The sequence below is a fragment of the Corythoichthys intestinalis genome, chromosome 3, assembly GCF_030265065.1.
Source record: "Corythoichthys intestinalis isolate RoL2023-P3 chromosome 3, ASM3026506v1, whole genome shotgun sequence".
NCBI classification, from domain to species: domain Eukaryota; kingdom Metazoa; phylum Chordata; class Actinopteri; order Syngnathiformes; family Syngnathidae; genus Corythoichthys; species Corythoichthys intestinalis.
Window position 1 is genome coordinate 29593830 of NC_080397.1, and position 21694 is coordinate 29615523.

The following is a 21694-nucleotide window of genomic DNA, read 5'->3' on the forward strand; positions in this document are numbered from 1 at the left end:
ATGTGATCAAATGATCACATGCTTTTTCTGGGTTTGTGGTGCACCCCCTCTTGCCATCCCTGAAGGTTGGTTGATGGGTGCGCGGGTGACCCGGGGGACCACCCTGGATCCCGGGGGGTAGCTCCTTTGCTAGGCTGCGGGAGGCAGGATTGTCTGTGTCAAACAGCTGAACAGGACAGGTTTAAAAAAAAAAAAAAAAAAAAAAAAAAAAATTGGGAAATGGGCAACAGGTGCCGCATTCCCCAGGTCAAGCCACTTTTGAACCTGAAACAGTGACAGAAGTGCCTGACCTGGGCCACAGAGAAGCAGCACTGGACTGTTGCTCAGTGGTCCACAGTACTTTTCTCCTTTTTTCAGATGGCAGAAAATTTTGCATGTCATTCGGAAATCAAGGTGCCAGAGTTTAGAGGAAAGACTGGGGAGAAGGAAATGCCAAATGCCTGAAGCCAGTGTCAAGTACCCACAATCAGTGATGGTCTGGGGTGCCATGTCAGCTGCTGGTGTTGGTCTACTGTGTTTTATTAAGGGCAGGGTCAATGCAGCTAGCTATCAGGAGATTTTGGAGCACTTCATGCTTCCATCTGCTGAAAAGTTTTATGGAGATGAAGATTTCATTTTTCAGCACGACCTGGCACCTGCTCACAGTGCCAAAACCACTGGTAAAGGGTTTACTGACCATGGCATTACTGTGCTCAATTGGCCTGCCAACTCTCCTGACCTGAACCCCATAGAGAATCTGTGGGATATTGTGAAGAGGAAGTTGAGAGACACCAGACCCAACACTGTGGATGAGCTTAAGACCGCTATCGAAGCATCCTGGGCCTCCATAACACCTCAGCAGTGCCACAGGCTGATTGCCTCCATGCCACGCCGCATTGAAGCAGTCATTTCTGCAAAAGGATTCCCGACCAAGTATTGAGTGCATAGCTGATATAATTAATTGAAGGTTGACTTTTTTTGTATTGAAAAACACTTTTTTGTATTGGTCGGATGAAATATGCCAATTTTTTGAGATAGGGATTTTTGTTTTTTCTTGACTTTTTTGCCAAAATCATCAATATTAAAACAATAAAAGGCGTGAACTACTTCAGTTGTGTCTAAATCTAAAATATATGAAAGTCTTATGTTTATCAGTACATTACAGAAAATAATAAACTTTATCCCAATATGCTTTAATTTTTTTGGTTAATTTTTTGACAAGGACCTGTATACGTACAAATGTATAAAAACACTTTTTAATTAATAAGTTATTTTGTGTGAAGATATTTGTACTTTTTCTCAGTTGGAAGATGGAAGTTCAAATTGCTGCTTTGATGTCTGACGACCACACGGAAGTATGAGTGACGTTATTTCAAAAAGCTCTGTTCTCGCCAGGTCCAATCGCAAAGCCAAGCAGTTCACCATCTTTCCACGGGATGTCGCCTCGGCGCCGCCCTCGGCTGCTGCTGAAATGCCCGGATGTTATTGTAACTAGCCCTTTTAGCACTCCGGCTAACCGCTGCCTTCTGCCGCTCAGGTTTGCCGCAACCGGTATTTTCTGACCTCCTCAAGCACCCAGACGACAGAATCTGTCTCGTTTCGGTTTTAATTCGTCCTCGCTAGTTTATCATGATCAGTTACGAACGAACGGCTCGTTAGTTGTAGGTGGAATCGTCGATTTTACGACCGGTTTGGCGGGACTGGGTCGGGTTAACAATACGGCGAGCTAAAGGCTAACGCTGCTAGCGTCCAAACAGGCCTCTTTTTTCAAGGTAGCTAACGCGGCTAGTTGAGCGGAGCTACTGCGGCTGTCATGGAAGACAAATCTTTTACGAAGGAGTTAGACCAGTGGATTGAACAGCTAAATGAGTGCAAGCAGCTTTCGGAAAACCAAGTGAGGACACTCTGCGAGAAGGTAAGTTCGCTGACGAAAACGTTAAAGTTACACGGAACTCGCGTACTGGCCTACATTGCGAAAATGGCTGTGACTAATTTCTGGAGCTCAGGGCTGCTAGGCGGCTAATTTGCACCGGACTCCGGTCGTTTCCTGCCGCTTAGCCGCAGTTGAACACATTGATCGACATGGGTTTGGACTTGATTCTGAAAATTGTTTGTGTTCGTGTTCTGTCACTCGTTATTTTGCCTTGTAAAATGACTTCAAATTGTCGTAATTTGCCCTCGTCCCCCTCAATAGACGGAGCCGGTTTTACCTCTTGTCGCATTACGATTGAACCTGACTCGACAAATGTTTCACGTTTAGGTGGTAGTCATTTTGGGTGTGTTGGAACACGTAATTGTTCAATAGACCATTTAGGTGTACCCTGAATGTGGCATTTATGATGTTGTGTACCGCGCCCTGCCTTTATCAATCATAGGTCTTATTGCATAAAGCTGACAAGGCTTCTTTAGAAACGCCGCTGCATCTTTTATAGAGTTGTAAAATGAATGAGAAGATGCACAAAAGAGACGTCAATTCCAATGACATGGCAAGACTGTCTGTGAAATTGGAATGGTGACAACTGTGTCTGATTTAAAATCCCAAATTATTAAATTGCCTTGTTCATCTTTAATTGTCAGCGCAAATTCACGTTAGCTTTATTAACTTGTGCGAAACCAGAACAAACTAGTCTCTTCGACGTCCTGTTGAATTCTTTCAGTGCCATTGACTATGATAAACGTCCAATTCTTTGTCTTTTCATCCTCCTGTGGTTTGCCACTTGTAGACGTCCAATCCGTATAAATTTCTGGGAGCTAATAAGCATTGTGATTCATTCAAACTTTGTTTTATGGATTCTAGGGGGAGCTGAAATGAAGCTGCCAGCAATGCGTTATAATCATATGTCCTTTTTAACTCCATTAAATGTTTTCAGAGCACGTCATTGATAATTTCATAATTTACCAAAACTAATAAAGGGACCTGACTGGGCGTGTGTGATGTTTAGACATCACATGACCAATCACACTGAACCTATTTTTATTACATTATAGCACACACTTCTTTTTTTCTTTCAATGTCTCATGACTTCGAAACTTTTTCTCCCCCAGGCCAAGGAGATTCTAACTAAGGAGTCCAATGTCCAAGAGGTGAGCCTTCTCGGCATGCATTACTCTTACTGCCATACCCAGGCAATAAACACACCGACGTGAAACCGTAAATACAACCGAATTAATGGGGTGGGGTGCCGCCTTCAGGTGCGATGCCCGGTGACTGTGTGTGGCGATGTGCACGGCCAGTTCCACGATCTGATGGAGCTCTTCAAGATCGGTGGCAAGTCCCCCGACACCAACTACCTGTTCATGGGCGACTACGTTGACAGAGGGTACTACTCTGTGGAGACGGTCACGCTGCTCGTCACGCTAAAGGTCTGTCTGTCCCCAGCCTGTTACAGATTGAGAGATAGCAAAAATAGTCTACACCCCCTTGTCCTAATACAGGGTTTTTGGAATTAAAGAGACTTAGATCAGACCTGTGTAGTATCAGAATGAGTTTGAATGTGATTTGAGTACTTCCTGATACTGAGTTGCAGGGGTGGGTAAAAACATCCATTAATCCAGGGGTGTCAAATGTAAGGCCATCTGGCTCGCGGTGTTGTCCTTCCTGACCGCACGTTGTAACTCATTTATACTGTAAGTACAGAATACATGGTTTTATTTTGACATTGGCACTGTAAAACCGTAGATTTGTGTGATCAAGTGCGTGCACTACTGCACTTGGCTCACTTTCGTGTCCACAGTTGCATTCATCCGTTCGCTCCTCCCAGTTAAAATGGATTGGACATCTAGCACCGTCATTGGCAGCCAAAGAGTGAACAAGGAACTGAATCAAAAATGCCCAAAACCTAATAGGAAGAGACACCAAATCAGGAGGAAGTAACCTGGAAATTAGTGCTGCAACGATTAATCGATGAACTCGAGTATTCGATTTGGGAAAAAAAGATTTGAATTAAATTTTGCTGCATCGAGTATTCGATTAATTAAAGTGGCTTTGTAATGGTTTGTTTTGAAAGTGTTTGCATTTAGCTTTATTGATTTGGGTGGATACACTGCCTCAAGTCTGCCTCATTTTACATGGCTGAATCCAGCGGTTCCCTCTTAAGACAAACATAGGCTCAAACAAAAAATTGGCTTATATTTTTTAATGCAATTGTAATTTAGTTTCTAGGTATATTTAGCCGTTTTTTATTGTGGGAATATGTGTCTGAACCATATGTTAAGAGCATTGAGAAAAGAAAAAAAAATACTTTTTAGAGCATTTAAGATGGCGGACGTTTGCTATGTAAGTTAGCTAATTGTTCTTTTGTAGTATTTGGATCCTATTTTATTTTTTTATACCGTTTGAGGCTCAGCTCAGGTATTTCCATTTTTTATGGTCCTTATCCGAATACTCGATTATTCGAACTAAATAGTTCATCGATTAATCGACTACTAAAATAATCGATAGCCACAGCCCTACTGCAAATGCCCCAAAATCAACAGGAAGTTGCCCGGAAATTAACAAGAAATGATCCTAATTTTAGAGGAAGTAAATGAACCCATTGCCTGCCATTGACAACGATAGACGTCCAATTCACTTATACTGAAAGGACTGGCTGTGAATGCTCATCTTCCATTTGCCTTGACATTGACCCCCGTCCCAGACGAAAAGAATTGGACTTGAAGCGTCGTCAGTGGCAGCCAGTGAATTAACTTATTTGGCTAATAATGAACTTGTCTGGCCATCATGAGATCTAATTGCTGTAAATGTGGCCCGCCAACCAAAATGAGTTTGACTTAGTGTTAAACTATGTGACCGCAGGCTTTTGTCAAATTTTAGATGTTGTGTTGCTCAAAAATGTCATGTGAAATGTGGGCCCGTCATGATAACTTTAGGACAGTATGTTTTTCAGGAACTCATGATAAATGTGTTGTTTGTGGATTTTATTTCCTGCTGGAATCATATTACAGTACAACAAGTAGATGAATCATCATAGACACCCTTTAAGGTCATTAAAATGACAAATAAAGATTTGATGAGTGTTGTATCTTAAATAGTATATTGCATTTTTATTGGTAATAGTGGGCCTCTAGTTACTTGGACCAGATCGATGCGAAAAGATGCATTTTCTCACCCTCTGTGTGGATGTACGTGTGTCCCGCCTCCAGTGGAGAGAGAGTTTGCTTGCAGAGGGAGATAGAAGTAGTGTTGATGGCATGTAACTAATCATGCCCTGGAAAACCAAATCGCTGGGCATTTTGTATATCGGGCAATAAGTTGATATTATCGCGAGCTTGACATGCCCCTTCTGTTCAAATGAAAATTTTTGAAACCTGTCTTACTGGTTTTCTACTTGGGACTCTTTTACATAATCCAAATCAAAGCATTCAGATTCAAATTGATTCACAAACACAACCTAAAAAACATTAAAGGATAGATGACACCCCCCCCAGTATAATTTTTTATAACCTTTGTAATTTTCTCAGGTTTGCAAGGTAGTTTGGGTTGAAAAAGTACAATTTTGACCTCCTTTAATTGGTCATGCTCTGCAAGCAGCCGGATTCTATTGAAGGGTATGACAACACCTGGGGAAATGCTAATATTCCATCATTTATCCATAAACGCATGCCTTTTGGATTCATATCATGCCACTTCGTGTAATTACACACATCGCAACACCAAGAAAATGATAGAAATTTGGATCGATTGTCAAGCTAAAAGGGCCCGCCTCCGAGATCCCGGAAATCTAGCATATTGTGTGCGTGACGTCATGACAAGGAAACAACCGGCTCAGTGCTTAGTACTGAACGGCGGTGATGATGGTGGACAATTTTGTTTCTAGATTGCAGCGACGAATCCGACGTAACGAACATTCTTCTAATGGTGACGAGGAGAGTTATGAACCTTTCTTTGGTGTTTTGGGTTACAAATTTGAGCCCAAACGAAAGCCATTGTAGCCTAATGAAAGGATCATTGAGGGGAGCAATCACACTGATGAAACACCGGCAACATATCTTGTGGGAAACACTGACTGGTTTGTTTTGCATTTCTTTTTGTGAAGCTGATACACCGTGACCGCAAAATAATGTAATGTATAGAATAATTATCATTTATAGTGCCATCTTAGGTTTTCGCTCTGCCAACAGACACAAATATGAATGGCATTCGAGGATTTGTTCTATATATTTTAAGAGCGATAATTTATACATGTGTCCAGTCCTATATCCAAGGCGTGATATGTTTTTATTATAAAAGAGTACTCACTCTGGCCATTTCAAGGTTGGCTGCTCCGCTCCTTTGGTTAGCCTGAGGTGGTCTCATCAGAGCCAGTCGTCCTCTTTCTTGATATCTCGGGACATTTAGGTGGCTGCGCGTGTATGGTGGCTGCTTTCATCAGCAATTTCTTAGCAAAACCTGATTTCATTTGTCCATAGTTCGAATAGCTTTCAGGTGTAAAATGCGCACCACACAAAACTGTGCCGGAGGCTGGGTCTGCAAAATTAGCCCTTTTAGCACGGACGAACTTTACTCATTGTCTGCGTAGTCCAGCTCTTTTTCTCGCGTTCGGGAACTCATGGGTACTACGTTGCGACAAATGGCTATTTTTAGACCACATAGCATGACAGGTTTGAACCATTTTAGCGATTTTTTTGATGAAACACGAACGCAACTCTCTCGTCGATAAACAACGGTTGCACCTGCCTCGACCTTTCGTTTCCTTGTTATGACGTCTCCGCCCCATTCGGCTGTTTCCGGAATACTTTCGGAAATGTTCGTAATTTTCGATCTATTTTCGATAATTGCTCATGAATGCGATTTATTTTTTTATTAACTTTATTAATATTATCTTGCTACATAACGGTTCTATTTATATCTCACAGCCCCTTAGTGTTTTAATACCCTTTAATATGCAGCCGATTGGGTTTAATTTGAAAAATTCAATTTAGAAATATTTCATATTTGGACCTCGCATGGCCATTGTTGAGTGGGTGTGCAAGAAGGCGCGATGTGAGGTCACACCGTCACCTATTTGAAATCTGCTTGTTTACTGAGCGACTGCAACCAAATCACAAACCACATGGACAACCAACTTCAACCAGGCCAAACACCCATTTTCGACATTTCTTATGGACGTAACTGTGTGGGGCAAAAAATGAAATTCCAAGCCTTTCAGAAGATCCCTAATGAGGTCCCATACCTAGTAATCAGTTGCCACGTTTACATGGAGCCAAATATTCCAATTACAATCGGTATATTTGTTCAATCAGAATAAATGTGTTCCATATAAACACCTCATTCGGAATGAACAGGCCCAAACCGAATGGAATTTCATTTCGATTCACAGGGGTGGAATATTCCTTTTCCCAAACCGATTAGAAGTAAAATTATATCATGTAAACAAGGAAGCGGAATGGCGTCTGGTTGCGTTCTTTCTGCACATGCTCAGTATTGACGTGGTGACGTCACTTTGTGACGTAAGTAACGTCACTTGCAACATGGCCTCCAAGTACACGCACAGCGCACCCACACAACTTTTTAAATGAACGGCGTGTCATTCTGAAGTTTTGTTTCCACTCGAAAAGTTAAAACAGCAGCTGATCTGACGATCGATCTCCATGTTTTGCAACGTGACGCTTTGTTTTGATTAATCTGCGCATGTCAGACGGCAGTTGTCAAACGTCCTTTCGGAATAAAGGCAGACACATGTAAACGCTGGATCGGAATAGATGAAGTGACATGTAAACAGCTGATGTGAAATTTCCATTCGGAATGATTTGAATCGGTATGAATAAAAGTCAGCATGTAAACGTGGCTAGTGTTGCCAGATGGGATGTTTTTGAAAGGAACACTTTTGACTAGTGATGCACGAGAATACATTTTTCAAATGATACCGATAACTGATAATGTCAAGCCAATAATTCTATTAAACATCTAAACAATGACAGTTTGTCTGACATTCTGTAATGGTAAAGTTTTGGCAACAATTAGAGTAAATACCTAAGTTGCACAAAAATGCCTCTAAAAGTAAGCCATTCCTAACATATATAACATAACTACACTGCAAAAACACACCTCTTTAAAACTAGTTAAATTCTGTTGTTTTCAGTGTGAATCTAGTGGAAATAATAAGTAAAATTATCTGCCAACACTTCAAGTAAATTTCACTCAGATTTCTTGAAATAAGAAAAATGGCTAGCTGAAAATAGGCTTACCAGCCGTATTTTAAGCAATTAATTATTTATTGCTGAAAAAACTTGTTTGTCAGAAATGTTCTTTATTGAAGAATATATTGTTCAAAACATTCTTTGAAAGCAATTTTCTCTTGATTTAGGTGAAAAATGACCAATTTTTAGATGTATGGGCTTATTAAGAACAAATAGTAATATCAGCATTACTGCGCCAGGCGGTACTTGTAAGTGTGGTTTGGTGCATGTTCGGTATAAATTAGGGGTGCATTTTTTTTTAAATTAATCATGTTAAAATATTTGACGCAATTAACGCACATGCCCCGCTCAAACATTAAAAATGACAGCAGTGTCATGGCCACATGTTACTTGTGTTTTTTGTCTCCCTCTGCTGGCGCTTTGGTGCGACTGATTTTATGGGTTTAAGCACCATGAAAATTGTGTAATTTTTGACATCAACAATGGCGAGCTACTAATTTATTTTTTGATTGAAATTTTTACAAATTTTATTAAAACGAAAACATTAAGAGGGGTTTTAATATAAAATTTCTATAACTTGTACTAACATTTATCTTTTAAAGACTAAGTCTTTCTATCCGTGGATCGCTTTAACAGAATGTTAATGCCATCTTGTTGATTTATTGTTATGATAAACAAATACAGTACTTATGTTCAGTATGTCGAATGTATATATCCGCCTTGTGTCTTATATTTCCATTCCAACAATAATTTACAGAAAAATATGGCATATTTTATAGATGGTTTGAATTGCGAATAATTACGATTAATTAATTTTTAAGCTGTGATTAACTCGATTAAAAGTTTTAATCGTTTGACAGCCCTAAAATGTATTTTCACCTGAGTTTTTGAACACCAGTTGGTCAAAAATACTAGAGGTAAATTAAGCATAGATTTGCCTTTGACTTAACCAGAATTTTCATGATGACATGAACAAAGACAAGAAGAGGTTAGGGTTAGGGTTCAAATAAAGTGCCCATATTTATTTTTCAAATAAATATAATTTGAGTCAATCACAGTCAATCAGTCACTATCATTGATGATGTGTTTCCCTGAAAAATGAGGACTGAACTAAAACATAAACCCAACAGGCATTGTGCTTTGTCAGCAGATAAAACATTTGGTGCAACAGTAGAGGAGACTTTTGTGGTCTTGGTCCATGAAACAACTTTCTTAACCTGGCAATTATAGGACAGCAAGCCTATCAATAACCAAAAGGCCTCTCAAGAACTTGTAAACATAACACTGTAAAATGCAAACATTTACCAATTGCCATAGTAAGGTTTAGCACTCAGTGATGGAAAAATACGGCCTCTAGAACAGTAACAAAACTGCATTCTGGAAACAGGATTGGAAACAAACGCACACATCCCAATCCACTGACACCGTGCCAAAAATATTATATATTATCACGCCTATCAATAATGTTATCTGATTTATTGGGATGACGTCATAATTCCTATTATAGGACCGATAATTATTTTGCACCTCTAGTATAAATTATCATCTAACCATTGTGCCGTCTTGATACGCACGCTTACTTGACTGACATCACTTGTCCAAATGTCCGTGGTGAAACTGATGTGATCGGCATTTTTCACAAAGAATGGTGGTCATATTAGGCAAGTAAGCACACATCCAAAAAGTAGCGGGACTCCAGATGCTCTCATCCCACTGACCCTGGCATCTCCTCCCGCATGAGTTGAAGCGGAGTTGAGTGTGGGCGTTGCTGACGGAGACCGAGCTGCTCGTCAAAAGCGTCTCCGATCGTCACAAGCCCCCCGTAGCATGCTTTCCATTTGTTTACTATTAGCCTTCGTGCTAGCGGTAGCCTCGTATTCGTTCCACAAATCTTTGTGATGCGGCTTTAAATGGCAGATCAGGTTAGTGGTGTTGAAAGAGGACGCTTTCTTTCTGCCTTGTGGAACCTTTGTGGTACATGTTTTGCAGATGGCGAGAGTGTTGTTTCTTTCACACACGGAAAAGTAAACACATCTTTGTGACGGAGCTGCCTTGATCTCAAGCATTTCGTTTGACGTCACTCATGCGACAGGGGCTTTAGAGGGAGAAGGGGTTGAGGCGCCGGTTCAAAATTGGACAAAACTGCGTCGATTGCGCACATTAGGAGGCCAAATCAAGTATATAATTATCGGATTGCATTATCGGTTGATTTTTATTTTTTTTTTAAATCATGATTATCTGCGTGATGTCATAATGGGCCGATAATTATCGGTAACAGACATTATTGTGCATCTTTAGTTTTGACAGTTTAATTTGTATACCTGGAGGTGAAGCTTCGTTACTTGCTTACAGCTGCGCCTCCGCTCTTTAAGTAAAGGTCAGCTGATGTATCAGGCCCATATATGGACTTTTTTCGAGATCGGCCATGGGCCAATATATCGCTGATATAATAGAACTTAATGTTAGTTGTTTAGGTGCAGATCTTTCTTATGAATGTCGACTGATATGTTGGCCGGCTAATACATCGGGCCGATATATTAACTTTTTTCAAGATTGGCCGATATAAGCTAGTGTAATAAAATAACTCTTGTCTTCACCGTTTAAGTGTTGATCTTTGTTAATTAAGATTTTGCGCCACCTAGTGGCCAACGTTACACAAGGAAGTAGTAGAAGAAAAACATCTAATACTGTAGTACAGGAGTCATGAATTAAAAATCCTCTCAGTCCGAAATTAAAAAATTACAGCAAATATCCGGAAATATTTTTAATGCTTCTTTTTTTCCAAAAAATACAAATGTATCTTTACGTGGCCATGCTGATAATTACAACATTCAAAAATGTAAATAAAATCTAAAAAATTTATGGTAAGTAATAAATAATATTTAGTAATAATTAATTAGTAATAAATAATAAAGTGATCATATTGAGCCCTTAATTCCGCTATTTTTTGAGAACGGATGGCAGAGTTCATAGGGAAACTTTGCGAAAAAGCTGCGTGCTTCATCTCACAGTGCCTTTTCAAATTGCTGCTTTTTACATGCGCTATCGTTGTTCGGCCATTCCTTACTACGCGGCGAATCGTCTACACAATGCTCAGCGCGCTTGCGCAAGCATCCGCACGCATGCGCACATCGGTCAGAAGTGGCGAGTACTCACTATTTTTTGTTTTTATTTAGTTTTTTAGAACCTTTTCATTGCCTCAAAAATACTTTTTGCATGTATTACCCTCTCATACTTTTAACCATTGTGTTTTTTTGTGTTAGCTTTGAAGCAGTTGACCACATTAGTCACGTAGCGTATTTAAACTGTCCTTATTTGGTATAACTGCATTTAAGTATTTTCTTAAGGCATTTTTAGTACCTTCTGCCTGTATGCATCCAAACAAAACAAGTTTAGCACGCCCGGTAGTACTTTGGGTGTCAAATTCGACTAATGTAGGCTGTTCGCCGATGTGGCAGATTTTGGCAGAACACCGTCTCTGAACATAGCGGTCTTGTGCTGCCGCCAGTTAAAATGAACAAAAATGTGTTGGTCTACTCCTCCTTAAACACTGTTTTCTGCATCAATCTTGCATAGTTTTGAGCACGCCATTTGCCGTACCTTTTCGCCTCTTCCTCCAACTTCATTCAGCTCAGTTTTTGGCTGTCACTCCGCGGAGTCTGGAAAGCAAGTGTGAGACATGCTGTTCTAAAAATAACTTTCAAATGCTTCACTCCCATTGGCTGGCTCACGCGCGTCACCGCTAAGGTTTTTGTTTGTTGCCCACCTCCGCTCTTCAAACACTCAGAAAAAAAAGATTTTTGTTGTTGCAACGTGTATTAGTCCGGACAGCTTGAGATCCGGTCCAGGCGGCTTGGGAGTCCGGAACCGGACCGAGGTCCGCGGTTCCGTGACCTCTGCTATAGTACCTCGACATACGATCCTTTCAACATCCGATGTAAAATTTGACTCGACATTTGTCTTGACATGACGGCATCCTTGAAATACGACAATTTATGACAGCGTCGCAAGTTCACTGTTTTCACGCAAGACGAACGCACGGCAGATTTTCTTGTTGGAGAGATTAACTCGGGTCCAAAGAAGGTTAGTGCAGGGTTGAAACAAGGAAAAAGGTGACGCTTACCCTTGAAGTTAAGTAAATGATAGAAAAATATGAGCATTGTGTGCATATGAGTGAACTGGCTCATCAATGCGGCTCACTGGTCCCCCTGTCCCGAACTACTGATTTTTTTTTTTTTTTAATAATTGGGGTTATAATACAATATATACATTGAGTTGTAAAGGAGAAACATCTCTTCTTGAATGGGAAGTTGTCATTTGGGCTGGTTTTTGTTGAACTGGGCTGTTTTTTTTCCCCCCAGTGTGATCTTTCCCATCTGGCAACCTTGCTAGTAATGGCCTTCGATCTTGCAATTGTGATCATTTATTTGAATGAAATACAAGTCTTAAATGCAAACTGGTCATAAACATGGCATCTTTGACTTTTTGTTTTGTATTTGTAAAAGGCTTAAGGATGTGTGTTGCGTTCAGGTGCGCTTCCAGGAGCGGATCACCATCTTGCGAGGGAACCACGAGTCCCGACAGATCACGCAAGTGTACGGCTTCTACGATGAGTGCCTGAGGAAGTACGGCAACGCCAATGTGTGGAAGTACTTCACAGACCTGTTTGACTACCTGCCACTCACGGCGCTGGTTGACGGCCAGGTGGGTGTCGCTGCTCTCTTCCATGCAACTTGGCTGGTCACATTTGTCATAGTCTTGCCATCTTTCTTGTAGATCTTCTGTCTCCACGGAGGCTTGTCACCTTCCATTGACACCCTGGACCACATACGAGCTTTGGACCGTCTCCAGGAGGTCCCTCATGAGGTGGGCTTTTTGTCTCAAAAGTTGGAAATAAATACATATGGTCAATTTGTGTTTTCGTCCACCCTCACAGGGCCCTATGTGTGACCTGCTGTGGTCGGACCCCGACGACCGCGGCGGCTGGGGGATCTCCCCCCGAGGCGCGGGCTACACTTTCGGCCAGGACATCTCTGAAACCTTCAACCACGCCAACGGCCTGACGTTGGTGTCGCGCGCCCATCAGCTGGTCATGGAGGTACCCCGCACGGCTTTCTTGAAATGTCTATTTTCGAAGTGCAGTTTCCATGGTGATAGAGTGTGCGGGTGTCAGCCCTGTTGCTAGACGACCAAGTGTGATGTAGGGCCGGGCAATGTGGCCTACAAATACATGTATAATCTCCCATTTTTCCACTAAGAATCAGAAGTACAATTTTTGCCCAATGTTCTTTTCTCCCCAATGTTTTTGAGGAGGTAATTAGGGTTGTCCCAAATTATTATTATTCTCCCGACTAATCTCTTGACTATCCTCTACGATTAGTCGATTCGTCGTTACGATTAATTATTTTGACTAATCTAGCGATTATTTTTTGGGTTGACGGTAGGCCTGAACGATATTGGGGTGGGACTGTCATTGCGATTTTTCGGGAGTTTGTGATATATTGCGATATTAAAACTAGAATAATTTTCACCAAATAACTTAAAGAAGCTCTGTTTGGGATAGGCCTGATTGATATTGAAAAAAAAAAAAAACAAGAAAAACATTGCGATATATATCACCAAGGCTCCGCACTTACTTTTTACATTGATTGCACCTAACTTTTTTTCTTGAGGTGCACCAGCACAAAATAATTTTTTTTTAAAATTCTGAGGCAAACCTGCGCAAAATCAGGACCCAGGTCTGTCTATACTACTATTACTATTATGTTTGTACATTTGGTTCGAGCTCGTAAAATCGGTTAACCACAGCTTCTCATTTACAACGATGACTTGAGATGCTAAGGATTAATTCGGTCTGCTAGTTGTGTCCAAACCACAGAAAGCAGCAATTCTTTTGATGGTTTACATTCGGCAGGAACAGTTCATTATTTTCAATTAATTAAAAAAACTTGGATCTCACAGTGAGATGTAAAAGTCTGAACGTTGGAGAGGAAGCTCGCCTTGTTAAATGCTAATGTGAATGCTATGCTAACGCTACAGTTACATTTAGAGTGTGGTGATCACTCAGTAAACACGTTAAAAGGCTAAAGCACTGTTTCACTGATATTGGCATTGCCAAGATGTAGGAAAAACAAATCTTCGCATTATTACAAAACAAGCAAGCCTAAAGCTCAACTGTTGCCGCATTTCTTGTCTCTGAACATTGCAGGGTCATTGTCCTAGTCCTTCTTGCCGGCTGCGCAGCCCACATGGGTTTCTGGTCAGTAGGTGGATAGTAGACTGCCCGGTAATGATCCTAAATATCGGCATTTTAATTGTGCCGCTGTCCTCTTCCTCGCTCGAATTTCGCCATTTCAACGGTACGAGCATGTTTTCAACAGACTATTCTGTCTGTCAATGTATTTCTAATAAATAATGACGTTATGTTGTGCTAGTTGACGCATTTGCGTCATCGACTACGTCTAGAGACGATAACAAAAGGCATAGCTCAAAAAAAGTAACTCATTGGTTGCCATTGACATATAGCAATATTAACATATTGAAAGTGGAATGTTCATTTGCTGTCGTGCCCTCCCAGTTCAAGTGGATTGGAGGTCTACGAGTGAATAATCCATTTAAATTCATAGCAGAAGGATGAAAAGAGCCACCTGATTAGATGTCTATCATAACGTTAAAGGTGCACAATGCAGGATTTGCACTTCAATTATTCATGAAATGGCCATAATATTTCAATAGACATTAAAGAAACGTAGCTTTTGGGAATACTTTTAAAACTGATCTTAATGGTGCGCGGAGATTTTCCTATTTTTAAAAGGTGATTTATGCGTCGCAAATTTGTTTTGCTTCCGTGTTCATCAGCCAATCAGGAGACTACTTTCAAGTCTTCGTCCGGGTTGCCACAGCTCTGTACACCCCGTAAATTAAGGCTGCTCCCACTTTGACAAACATTCTGAAATATGTCTACCACTGTAGCAAAAAAAATGTTATGAATCTCAAATGATTCAAGACAAAAAGAGAAGCAAAACGAGGACATGTATTCAATTGGCGTGGTTGTGCTTCATTATTTAGCATGTGGATCCATTTACTGGGGCAAAGATGGTCTTCACTCGTGTACATGTTTAGTTGGTAATTCAAATTAAAATGGATGGAGCAATTCATTAATGTTGTATGTAGGTATTTGTTAAATCATTAAAAAAAAAAATCATAAAATCATTTTATAGCCCAAGCTTCGTGATGATTGCGGTATGTTAAGTTTGTGTTGTACATGCAGGGCTACAACTGGGGCCACGACAAGAACGTGGTGACCATCTTCAGTGCGCCCAACTACTGCTACCGCTGCGGGAACCAGGCAGCCATTATGGAACTGGATGACACCCTCAAGTACTCTTTGTATGTCCATCTCACGTCACCTCTCGTTTATCCATGAATTTATGAGTCAATAACACTTGTCCACGTTTTCCTCCTCAGCCTTCAGTTTGATCCGGCCCCCCGCCGCGGCGAGCCCCACGTGACCAGACGCACTCCTGACTACTTCCTGTGAATGTTTGACGCCGTCCCCGTCAACCGCCCTGCCCCGCCCATTACTGTACCAAGGAGAAAAACGATTGGCTGAAAACATCCCCAAGATAAAAGTTAGCGCGCCCCTCGCCCTGTTCTTGCCTCGTTCCCCCACACTCGTGTTTCCACTCTGCTGTTGTTAAAGCTGTGCTACACGTGCAACTAAGATGTTACTTTTTTCTGTTCATGACATGTTTTAAGACATAATAAAACTTCCAAGGTGGACCAAATGTGCCATATTCTGATCCTTTCCCTCACTTTACGCTTTTTTTTTTTTTTTTTTTTTTTATCCCTGCCTATCTGATCACATTTTCACCAATGTTTGCCACATTCGTGCCCCCCCCGTTTGGAACAAAAAGAGGACAACTAAAAGAAAACGTTTGCTTCAAGTAGTCCCGATGTGAGTTTTAGCTGCAGCGCTGCTCATTAAATCAGCAACTATATACTGTCATTTGAGACCACACAACTATCAAATAATAAAATGTCTTGTTGACAAACTCAGTCTCTGCCTGTTTACTGCAGTAATTGTTGTGCGTCTATGAAACATTTTTTTTTACAGTTAAATATGTACTATTTATCTTCCATCTTGCCCTTTTAAATCGACCCTGGCAAACCGACAGGACCAAACTACTTGTGAGTCACTAAATTCCTTAAAATTATACATTTGAGTACAAAGCAGTTCAAAAACTTTTCAAGTACAAGCTGGTAGAACTGCAGTCATTTGGATCATTGAATTATGTGCAATATGACAATGCAACGTGGTGTCTTTAGAGCAGGGGTCCTCCACATTTGGTCCGGCCCCCTGAACAATACCAGAGAACATTTTGATTTTTTTTTTTTTTTTCTCTTCTCAATAGTGTTAATTTTCTGGCCTTTTGCTGTGAAGGACTCAGAGAGGGTTATTTGGTTATTATCTATTTGATTAATAGTGTTATTATCATTATTATTTTTATTTTATTTACTTTTGTTCCGTGAAGAATCCAGAAAGGATTATTTGATTGTGGCTTTCTGAAAAACAATTTTTTACATTTAGGACCTCCTGGAATCGTCACACTTTTTCTGTTACAAACTGGCCCCGGCCCCTCATCAGAGAAGGGAAAAGTTGTGTGGCCCTCACAGGAAAAACGACCCCTGCTTTTGAGTGAAAGTCCCTTTATTTTAAAAAATAGCTCCCCGCTTGTATATATCTAAGACCGGGTCCACTTTAGGGGGACACTGGAGCATACATAGGCTCAACCAAAAGTACTGTATTGGAAAATAAAAATGATTTGGCATTTCAAAATAAAAAATATTTAATTGCTCATATTTCCTGTCATTTACCCCGAGTTCAAAATTGAGGGGAAAAAAGGGTATTTCAACCCCAAGACTCGAACTAAAGTACGCTCATGAAATTCTGATGTGTCATTTCAAAATAGAGGTACTGTACTTTGAAAATTTCTTGTTTCCTGTCATTTAACATGAGTTCCATAATTATCAATTACCGCGAGAGACTCCGAGATGTCCGCGCCGCTATGCTATCTGGGCGAACTATGGCGAACGTGAAGGTTTGTACTTTCTTTTGTTTCTACTTCATTTGTCGTTCGGTATGTCGAGTTAATAGTGTGTAACAGTCGGTGTCTGTCGTGTAAATCGTAAAAATCCCAATTTGACGGTTATGTACTAGTTTTGCTCACCGAACTGCTGGCTCGAAGTAGCAAAAGCTAAGTATGTGTTCCCTTTGATTGTTTGATTTCTCATCCTATAATTCATTCATCTACTGTACCTATTATCCACGTGTTGAGAGTAAAAAAAACTTCATGCCATGCTTGACAAGCGAGTAACATTTGTTTCAATTTATTCCTGTTACAGCGTGTATGTGACAAAGATGAGGCTTGATGATGGAGGATGTTGTTCTTTACCACCGTCTCGAAGGCTCCGATGGACTAAATGATTTAATCGCAACCACTGAAAAGCTCCTGGAGCCTTTACCCTGCCGTCCTCCCCCCGTTTTTTCTCCGTGGTTCGCATACTCATCAGCAGAGCGCCCGCCGCCCATCAGACCGGCAAAACCTGCCCCCGTCATCCGGGCGGCTGATTTGAAAAATGGCAGCGGAATGAACGGACCTTTAAACTCGATTTCCGCTAAGAAGAAGCGGTCCTGGAACGTGTTGGCTTCCAAAGGGGGGCGTCAGCGCATGCCGTCGCTCTCGAGACGCTTCTATCGCACTCTGTCCGCACACGCCTTGCACCCGCATCAGAGGTCCAAGTGGGTCATTAGTCAGCAAAACTGTGGCGCCGCACGAGATATCGAACAGGTAGTTATAAACGTGTCATGTGTCTATGGTGGGGCTGTTAAATTCATGTTTATCGCGGTTTCCTTTAGAGGGCCATCTAGTGTCCAGTTGAAGCCCCGTAAAGCATTAAATGTACGTACTTTCATCCAACAGTGCCGATATATGCTGACATTTCATTTACTCCATGATGCCATCTAGATGCCAACATATAGAATTGTTTGTTTTCCATCGCAGCACCATCACGTAGTCAAATACATTAGATTCTAATGTAATAGTCCTTCTAAAAAAATTTCTGTAATGTACTGATAAACATTAGACTTTCATATATTTTAGATTCATTACACACAACTGAAGTAGTTCAAGCCTTTTATTGTTTTAATATTGATGATTTTGGCAGAAAAAATCAAGAAAAACCAAAAATCCCTATCTCAAAAAATTAGCATATTTTATACGACCAATACAAAAAAGTGTTTTTTAATACAAAAAAAAAGTCAACCTTCAATTAATTATATCAGCTACGCACTCAATACCTGGTCGGGAATCCTTTTGCAGAAATGACTGCTTCAATGCGGCGTGGCATGGAGGCAATCAGCCTGTGGCACTGCTGAGGTGTTATGGAGGCCCAGGATGCTTCATTGGAGGCCAGGATGCTTCATTAGCGGCCTTAAGCTCATCCGCAGTGTTGGGTTTGGTGTCTCTCAACTTCCTCTTCACAATAGCCCACAGATTCTCTATGGGGTTCAGGTCAGGAGAGTTGGCAGGCCAATTGAGCACGGTAATGCTATGGTCAGTAAACCATTTACCAGTGGTTCTGGCACTGTGAGCAGGTGCGAGGTCGTGCTGAAAAATGAAATCTTCATCTCCATAAAGCTTTTCAGCAGATGGAAGCATGAAGTGCTCCAAAATCCGATCGCTAGCTGCATTGACCCTGCCCTTTATAAAACACAGCAGACCAACACCAGCAGCTGCCATGGCACCCCAGACCATCACTGACTGTGGGTACTTGACACTGGACGTCAGGCAGTTTGGCATTTCCTTCTCCCCAGTCTTCCTCCAAACTCTGGCACCTTGATTTCCGAATGACATGCAAAATTTGCTTTCATCTGAAAAAAGTACTTTGGACCACTGAGCAACAGTCCAGTGCCGCTTCTCTGTAGCCCAGGTCAGGCACTCCTGCCGCTGTTTCAGGTTCAAAAGTGGCTTGACCTGGGGAATGTGGAACCTGTAGCCCATTTCCAGCACACGCCTGTGCACGGTGGCTCTGGATGTTTCTACTCTAGACTCAGTCCACTGTTTCTCCAGGTCCCCCAAGGTCTGGAATCGGCCCTTCCCCACAATCTTTCACAGGGTGCGGTCACCTCCTCTGGTTGTGCAGCGTTTCCTGCCACACTTTTTCCTTCCCACAGACTTCCAACTGAGGTGCCTTGATAGAGCACTCTGGGAACAGCCTATTCACTCAGAAATTTCTTTCTGTGTCTTAGCCTCTGCTTGAGGGTGGCAATGATGGCCTTTTGGACAGCAGTCAGGTCGGCAGTCTTGCTCATGATCGCGGTTTTCAGTAATGAACCAGGCTGGGAGTTTTTAAAAGCCTCAGGAATCTTTCGCAGGGGTTTTGAGTTAATTCGTTGATTCGTTGAAAAAAAGGAAAAAATATATATATTTGAAATATTTCATATGTTAAAGTTTTTAAGTATATATCTAGTAGAACATAATATTTAATCAGACAATGATTCAAATAAAAAAGAAATATGTGAATCTAAAGTAAAATAGATTAAGGGTAATATAGGAGCTGCTATGGTCCTGAGGCACCCCCCTATCGACGGGCTTGCCGGTCATGAGTAACAGTGTGAGTAACTGCGTACAATGTCTGATATATTTTTTAAACAATGGTATATTTTTTTCCCCAGCACAACGTCATCTATACGAACCATTATTATAATACTGTTTCATATCAGATATGGACAAGATGCTTTTCAGTCTGAACAGCTCAGATGGGTTTTGACTGTCCGTGATGTCACTCTATGCTGGATGATGCCTTCGTTGCCACAGTGACCTGTCAGGTGTGTCAATCATGTGTCCCAGTTTTTTGCAAGGTCGCAAAATTATCAAAATGTACACCAAACCGCATTTATGTGCAAATTTTGGTGAGTTTTCTAGCATGTTAAGGGGGAAAACACATGTGAGGCGACGTTGCCGAGTTCAAGCTAGGCGCTAATGCGAAAGCACAGCTCCATTGCTGCCATCTCTCGCTCTTTGCTGACCTAATTGCTGCAGGAATTCCGATTTGGGAGACTTGACAGTCCAGACCGCAGCCACATTTTTCAAAATGTGGCCCAGATCAGATTTTACCCACATACAAGTGACCTTGATCGGATTTGAAATGGTCCACTTCTATGCGACTTATCCCTTTCAGACCGCCAAGTTAATGCCTCACTCGAGTCGGAAAACACGAAAAAATCTGTGCAATAAGACCTGCGGTCTGAACCTAGCCTTAGAGGTCACTCTAAGCACAACTGCTGTGCTAAGCTGTGACCAGCGCATGCACAAAGGTGGCAGGCTTGTACAGAATATGAATTTAAACTCAGCAGTGTACATACTGGAGCAAAACCGATATCGATATTTTCTGACATTATTTTAAATGCCTTTATCGGCTGATATTATCGGGCAACTCGAATAATAATACTTTTGTGTCGCTATTCTAACGTCTCACACCACGATACAGGATTGTGACACTGAGTATCACGATGTCGATCATATTCTTACAGCCTTAAAAAAGAGCCTTCCAGTTTCAATCTGGATTGGATAAATATCGGGCTGAAAAAAACAACACTGTTGCTGACAATGCATGGGGGCCACTGTATTTGGAACATTCCTGAAAGGATATCATTTGTTTCCTAATCTTATGCGTCTCTCACCGCCACAGGTGTGGCGAGCCCTGAGCAGAGCCGCCCAGCGTGCTGGCTTGCCCACGTGCAATGCCAACATCCAGCGCGAGCGGGCCGAGATCTGGGTCTTCTGCGACGTCATGTACTCTGAACAAGTGGGCCACTTCCTGAAGGAGCGTCTGCAGCTGTCAGGAAACATCGCGCTGTCCGTGCACAGGCTCGGAGACGTCTTCATCTTGTAGCGATTGACGACGGTTCACTCAAATCAACAAACGGGAGGCTTTGGGCAAACACCTCGTGTCCAATATCTATCAAGTATGTCCACTGTATGTGGTAAAACCTGGACATAATCAAGATGATCAACTAACAAGTGATCTTTACAGGCAATTTTAAATGTCTGAAATAAGTTAAGCACTTTTATTCAAGTAATGACACTGCAGTCATTCTGCGTTGGTCCACTGGTTTGATTTCTGAAGTTGAATTTTGGTTTTTAATGATGTCGGATTATGAAATCAATGTAAATCGTAATCTTTCTTAAATGAAATTAAACATGTTTTGTATATAGATCACGAGACAGGAGCTCTCAGACATATGTTGAACAATGGAGAAAGATTGTCACTTGTTTGACACTCAATGGGCGAGTATTCATTATAAAGACCTCTATTTATACGCAAAAAAAAAAAAAAAAAAACACCTGAAAGGTCCTGGTGTTTTCCTTTTACGGTAATATTTTCCACTGTATGTATGTATTGTGTATGTGTAAATAAAGCTTTCCTCTAATGTACACTCTGTTCTGGAAAAGCAGCACAGGGGCATATTCACATGACTGCGTGCTGTAGTGGAGTCGTGACAGCCAGCAAG

The 21694-nt window shown here is 41.3% G+C and overlaps 2 protein-coding genes across 3 annotated transcripts; both read left to right on the top strand.

Moving 5' to 3' along the window:
- Positions 1-1466: 1466 nt before the first annotated feature.
- On the top strand, positions 1467-16172 carry LOC130913672 (serine/threonine-protein phosphatase 2A catalytic subunit beta isoform). The gene is made up of 8 exons (XM_057832460.1): positions 1467-1894; positions 3025-3063; positions 3172-3342; positions 12649-12822; positions 12895-12984; positions 13055-13216; positions 15389-15507; positions 15586-16172. The coding sequence occupies exons 1-8, from the start codon at positions 1793-1795 to the stop codon at positions 15656-15658; spliced, it is 930 nt and encodes a 309-aa protein (XP_057688443.1). The 5' UTR covers positions 1467-1792; the 3' UTR covers positions 15659-16172.
- A 950-nt stretch (positions 16173-17122) lies between these two features.
- On the top strand, positions 17123-21601 carry zgc:101664 (uncharacterized protein LOC450064 homolog). Of its 2 annotated transcripts, none has more exons than XM_057832320.1 (3): positions 17123-17219; positions 17524-17969; positions 20872-21601. In XM_057832320.1, exons 2-3 carry the CDS (start codon positions 17550-17552, stop codon positions 21073-21075), a joined length of 624 nt encoding a protein of 207 aa, XP_057688303.1. In that variant the 5' UTR covers positions 17123-17219; positions 17524-17549; the 3' UTR covers positions 21076-21601. The 2 variants fall into 2 exon arrangements, with proteins under 2 accessions (XP_057688303.1, XP_057688304.1); XM_057832321.1 differs by lacking the exon at positions 17123-17219 and adding an exon at positions 17233-17379.
- Positions 21602-21694: the final 93 nt, after the last annotated feature.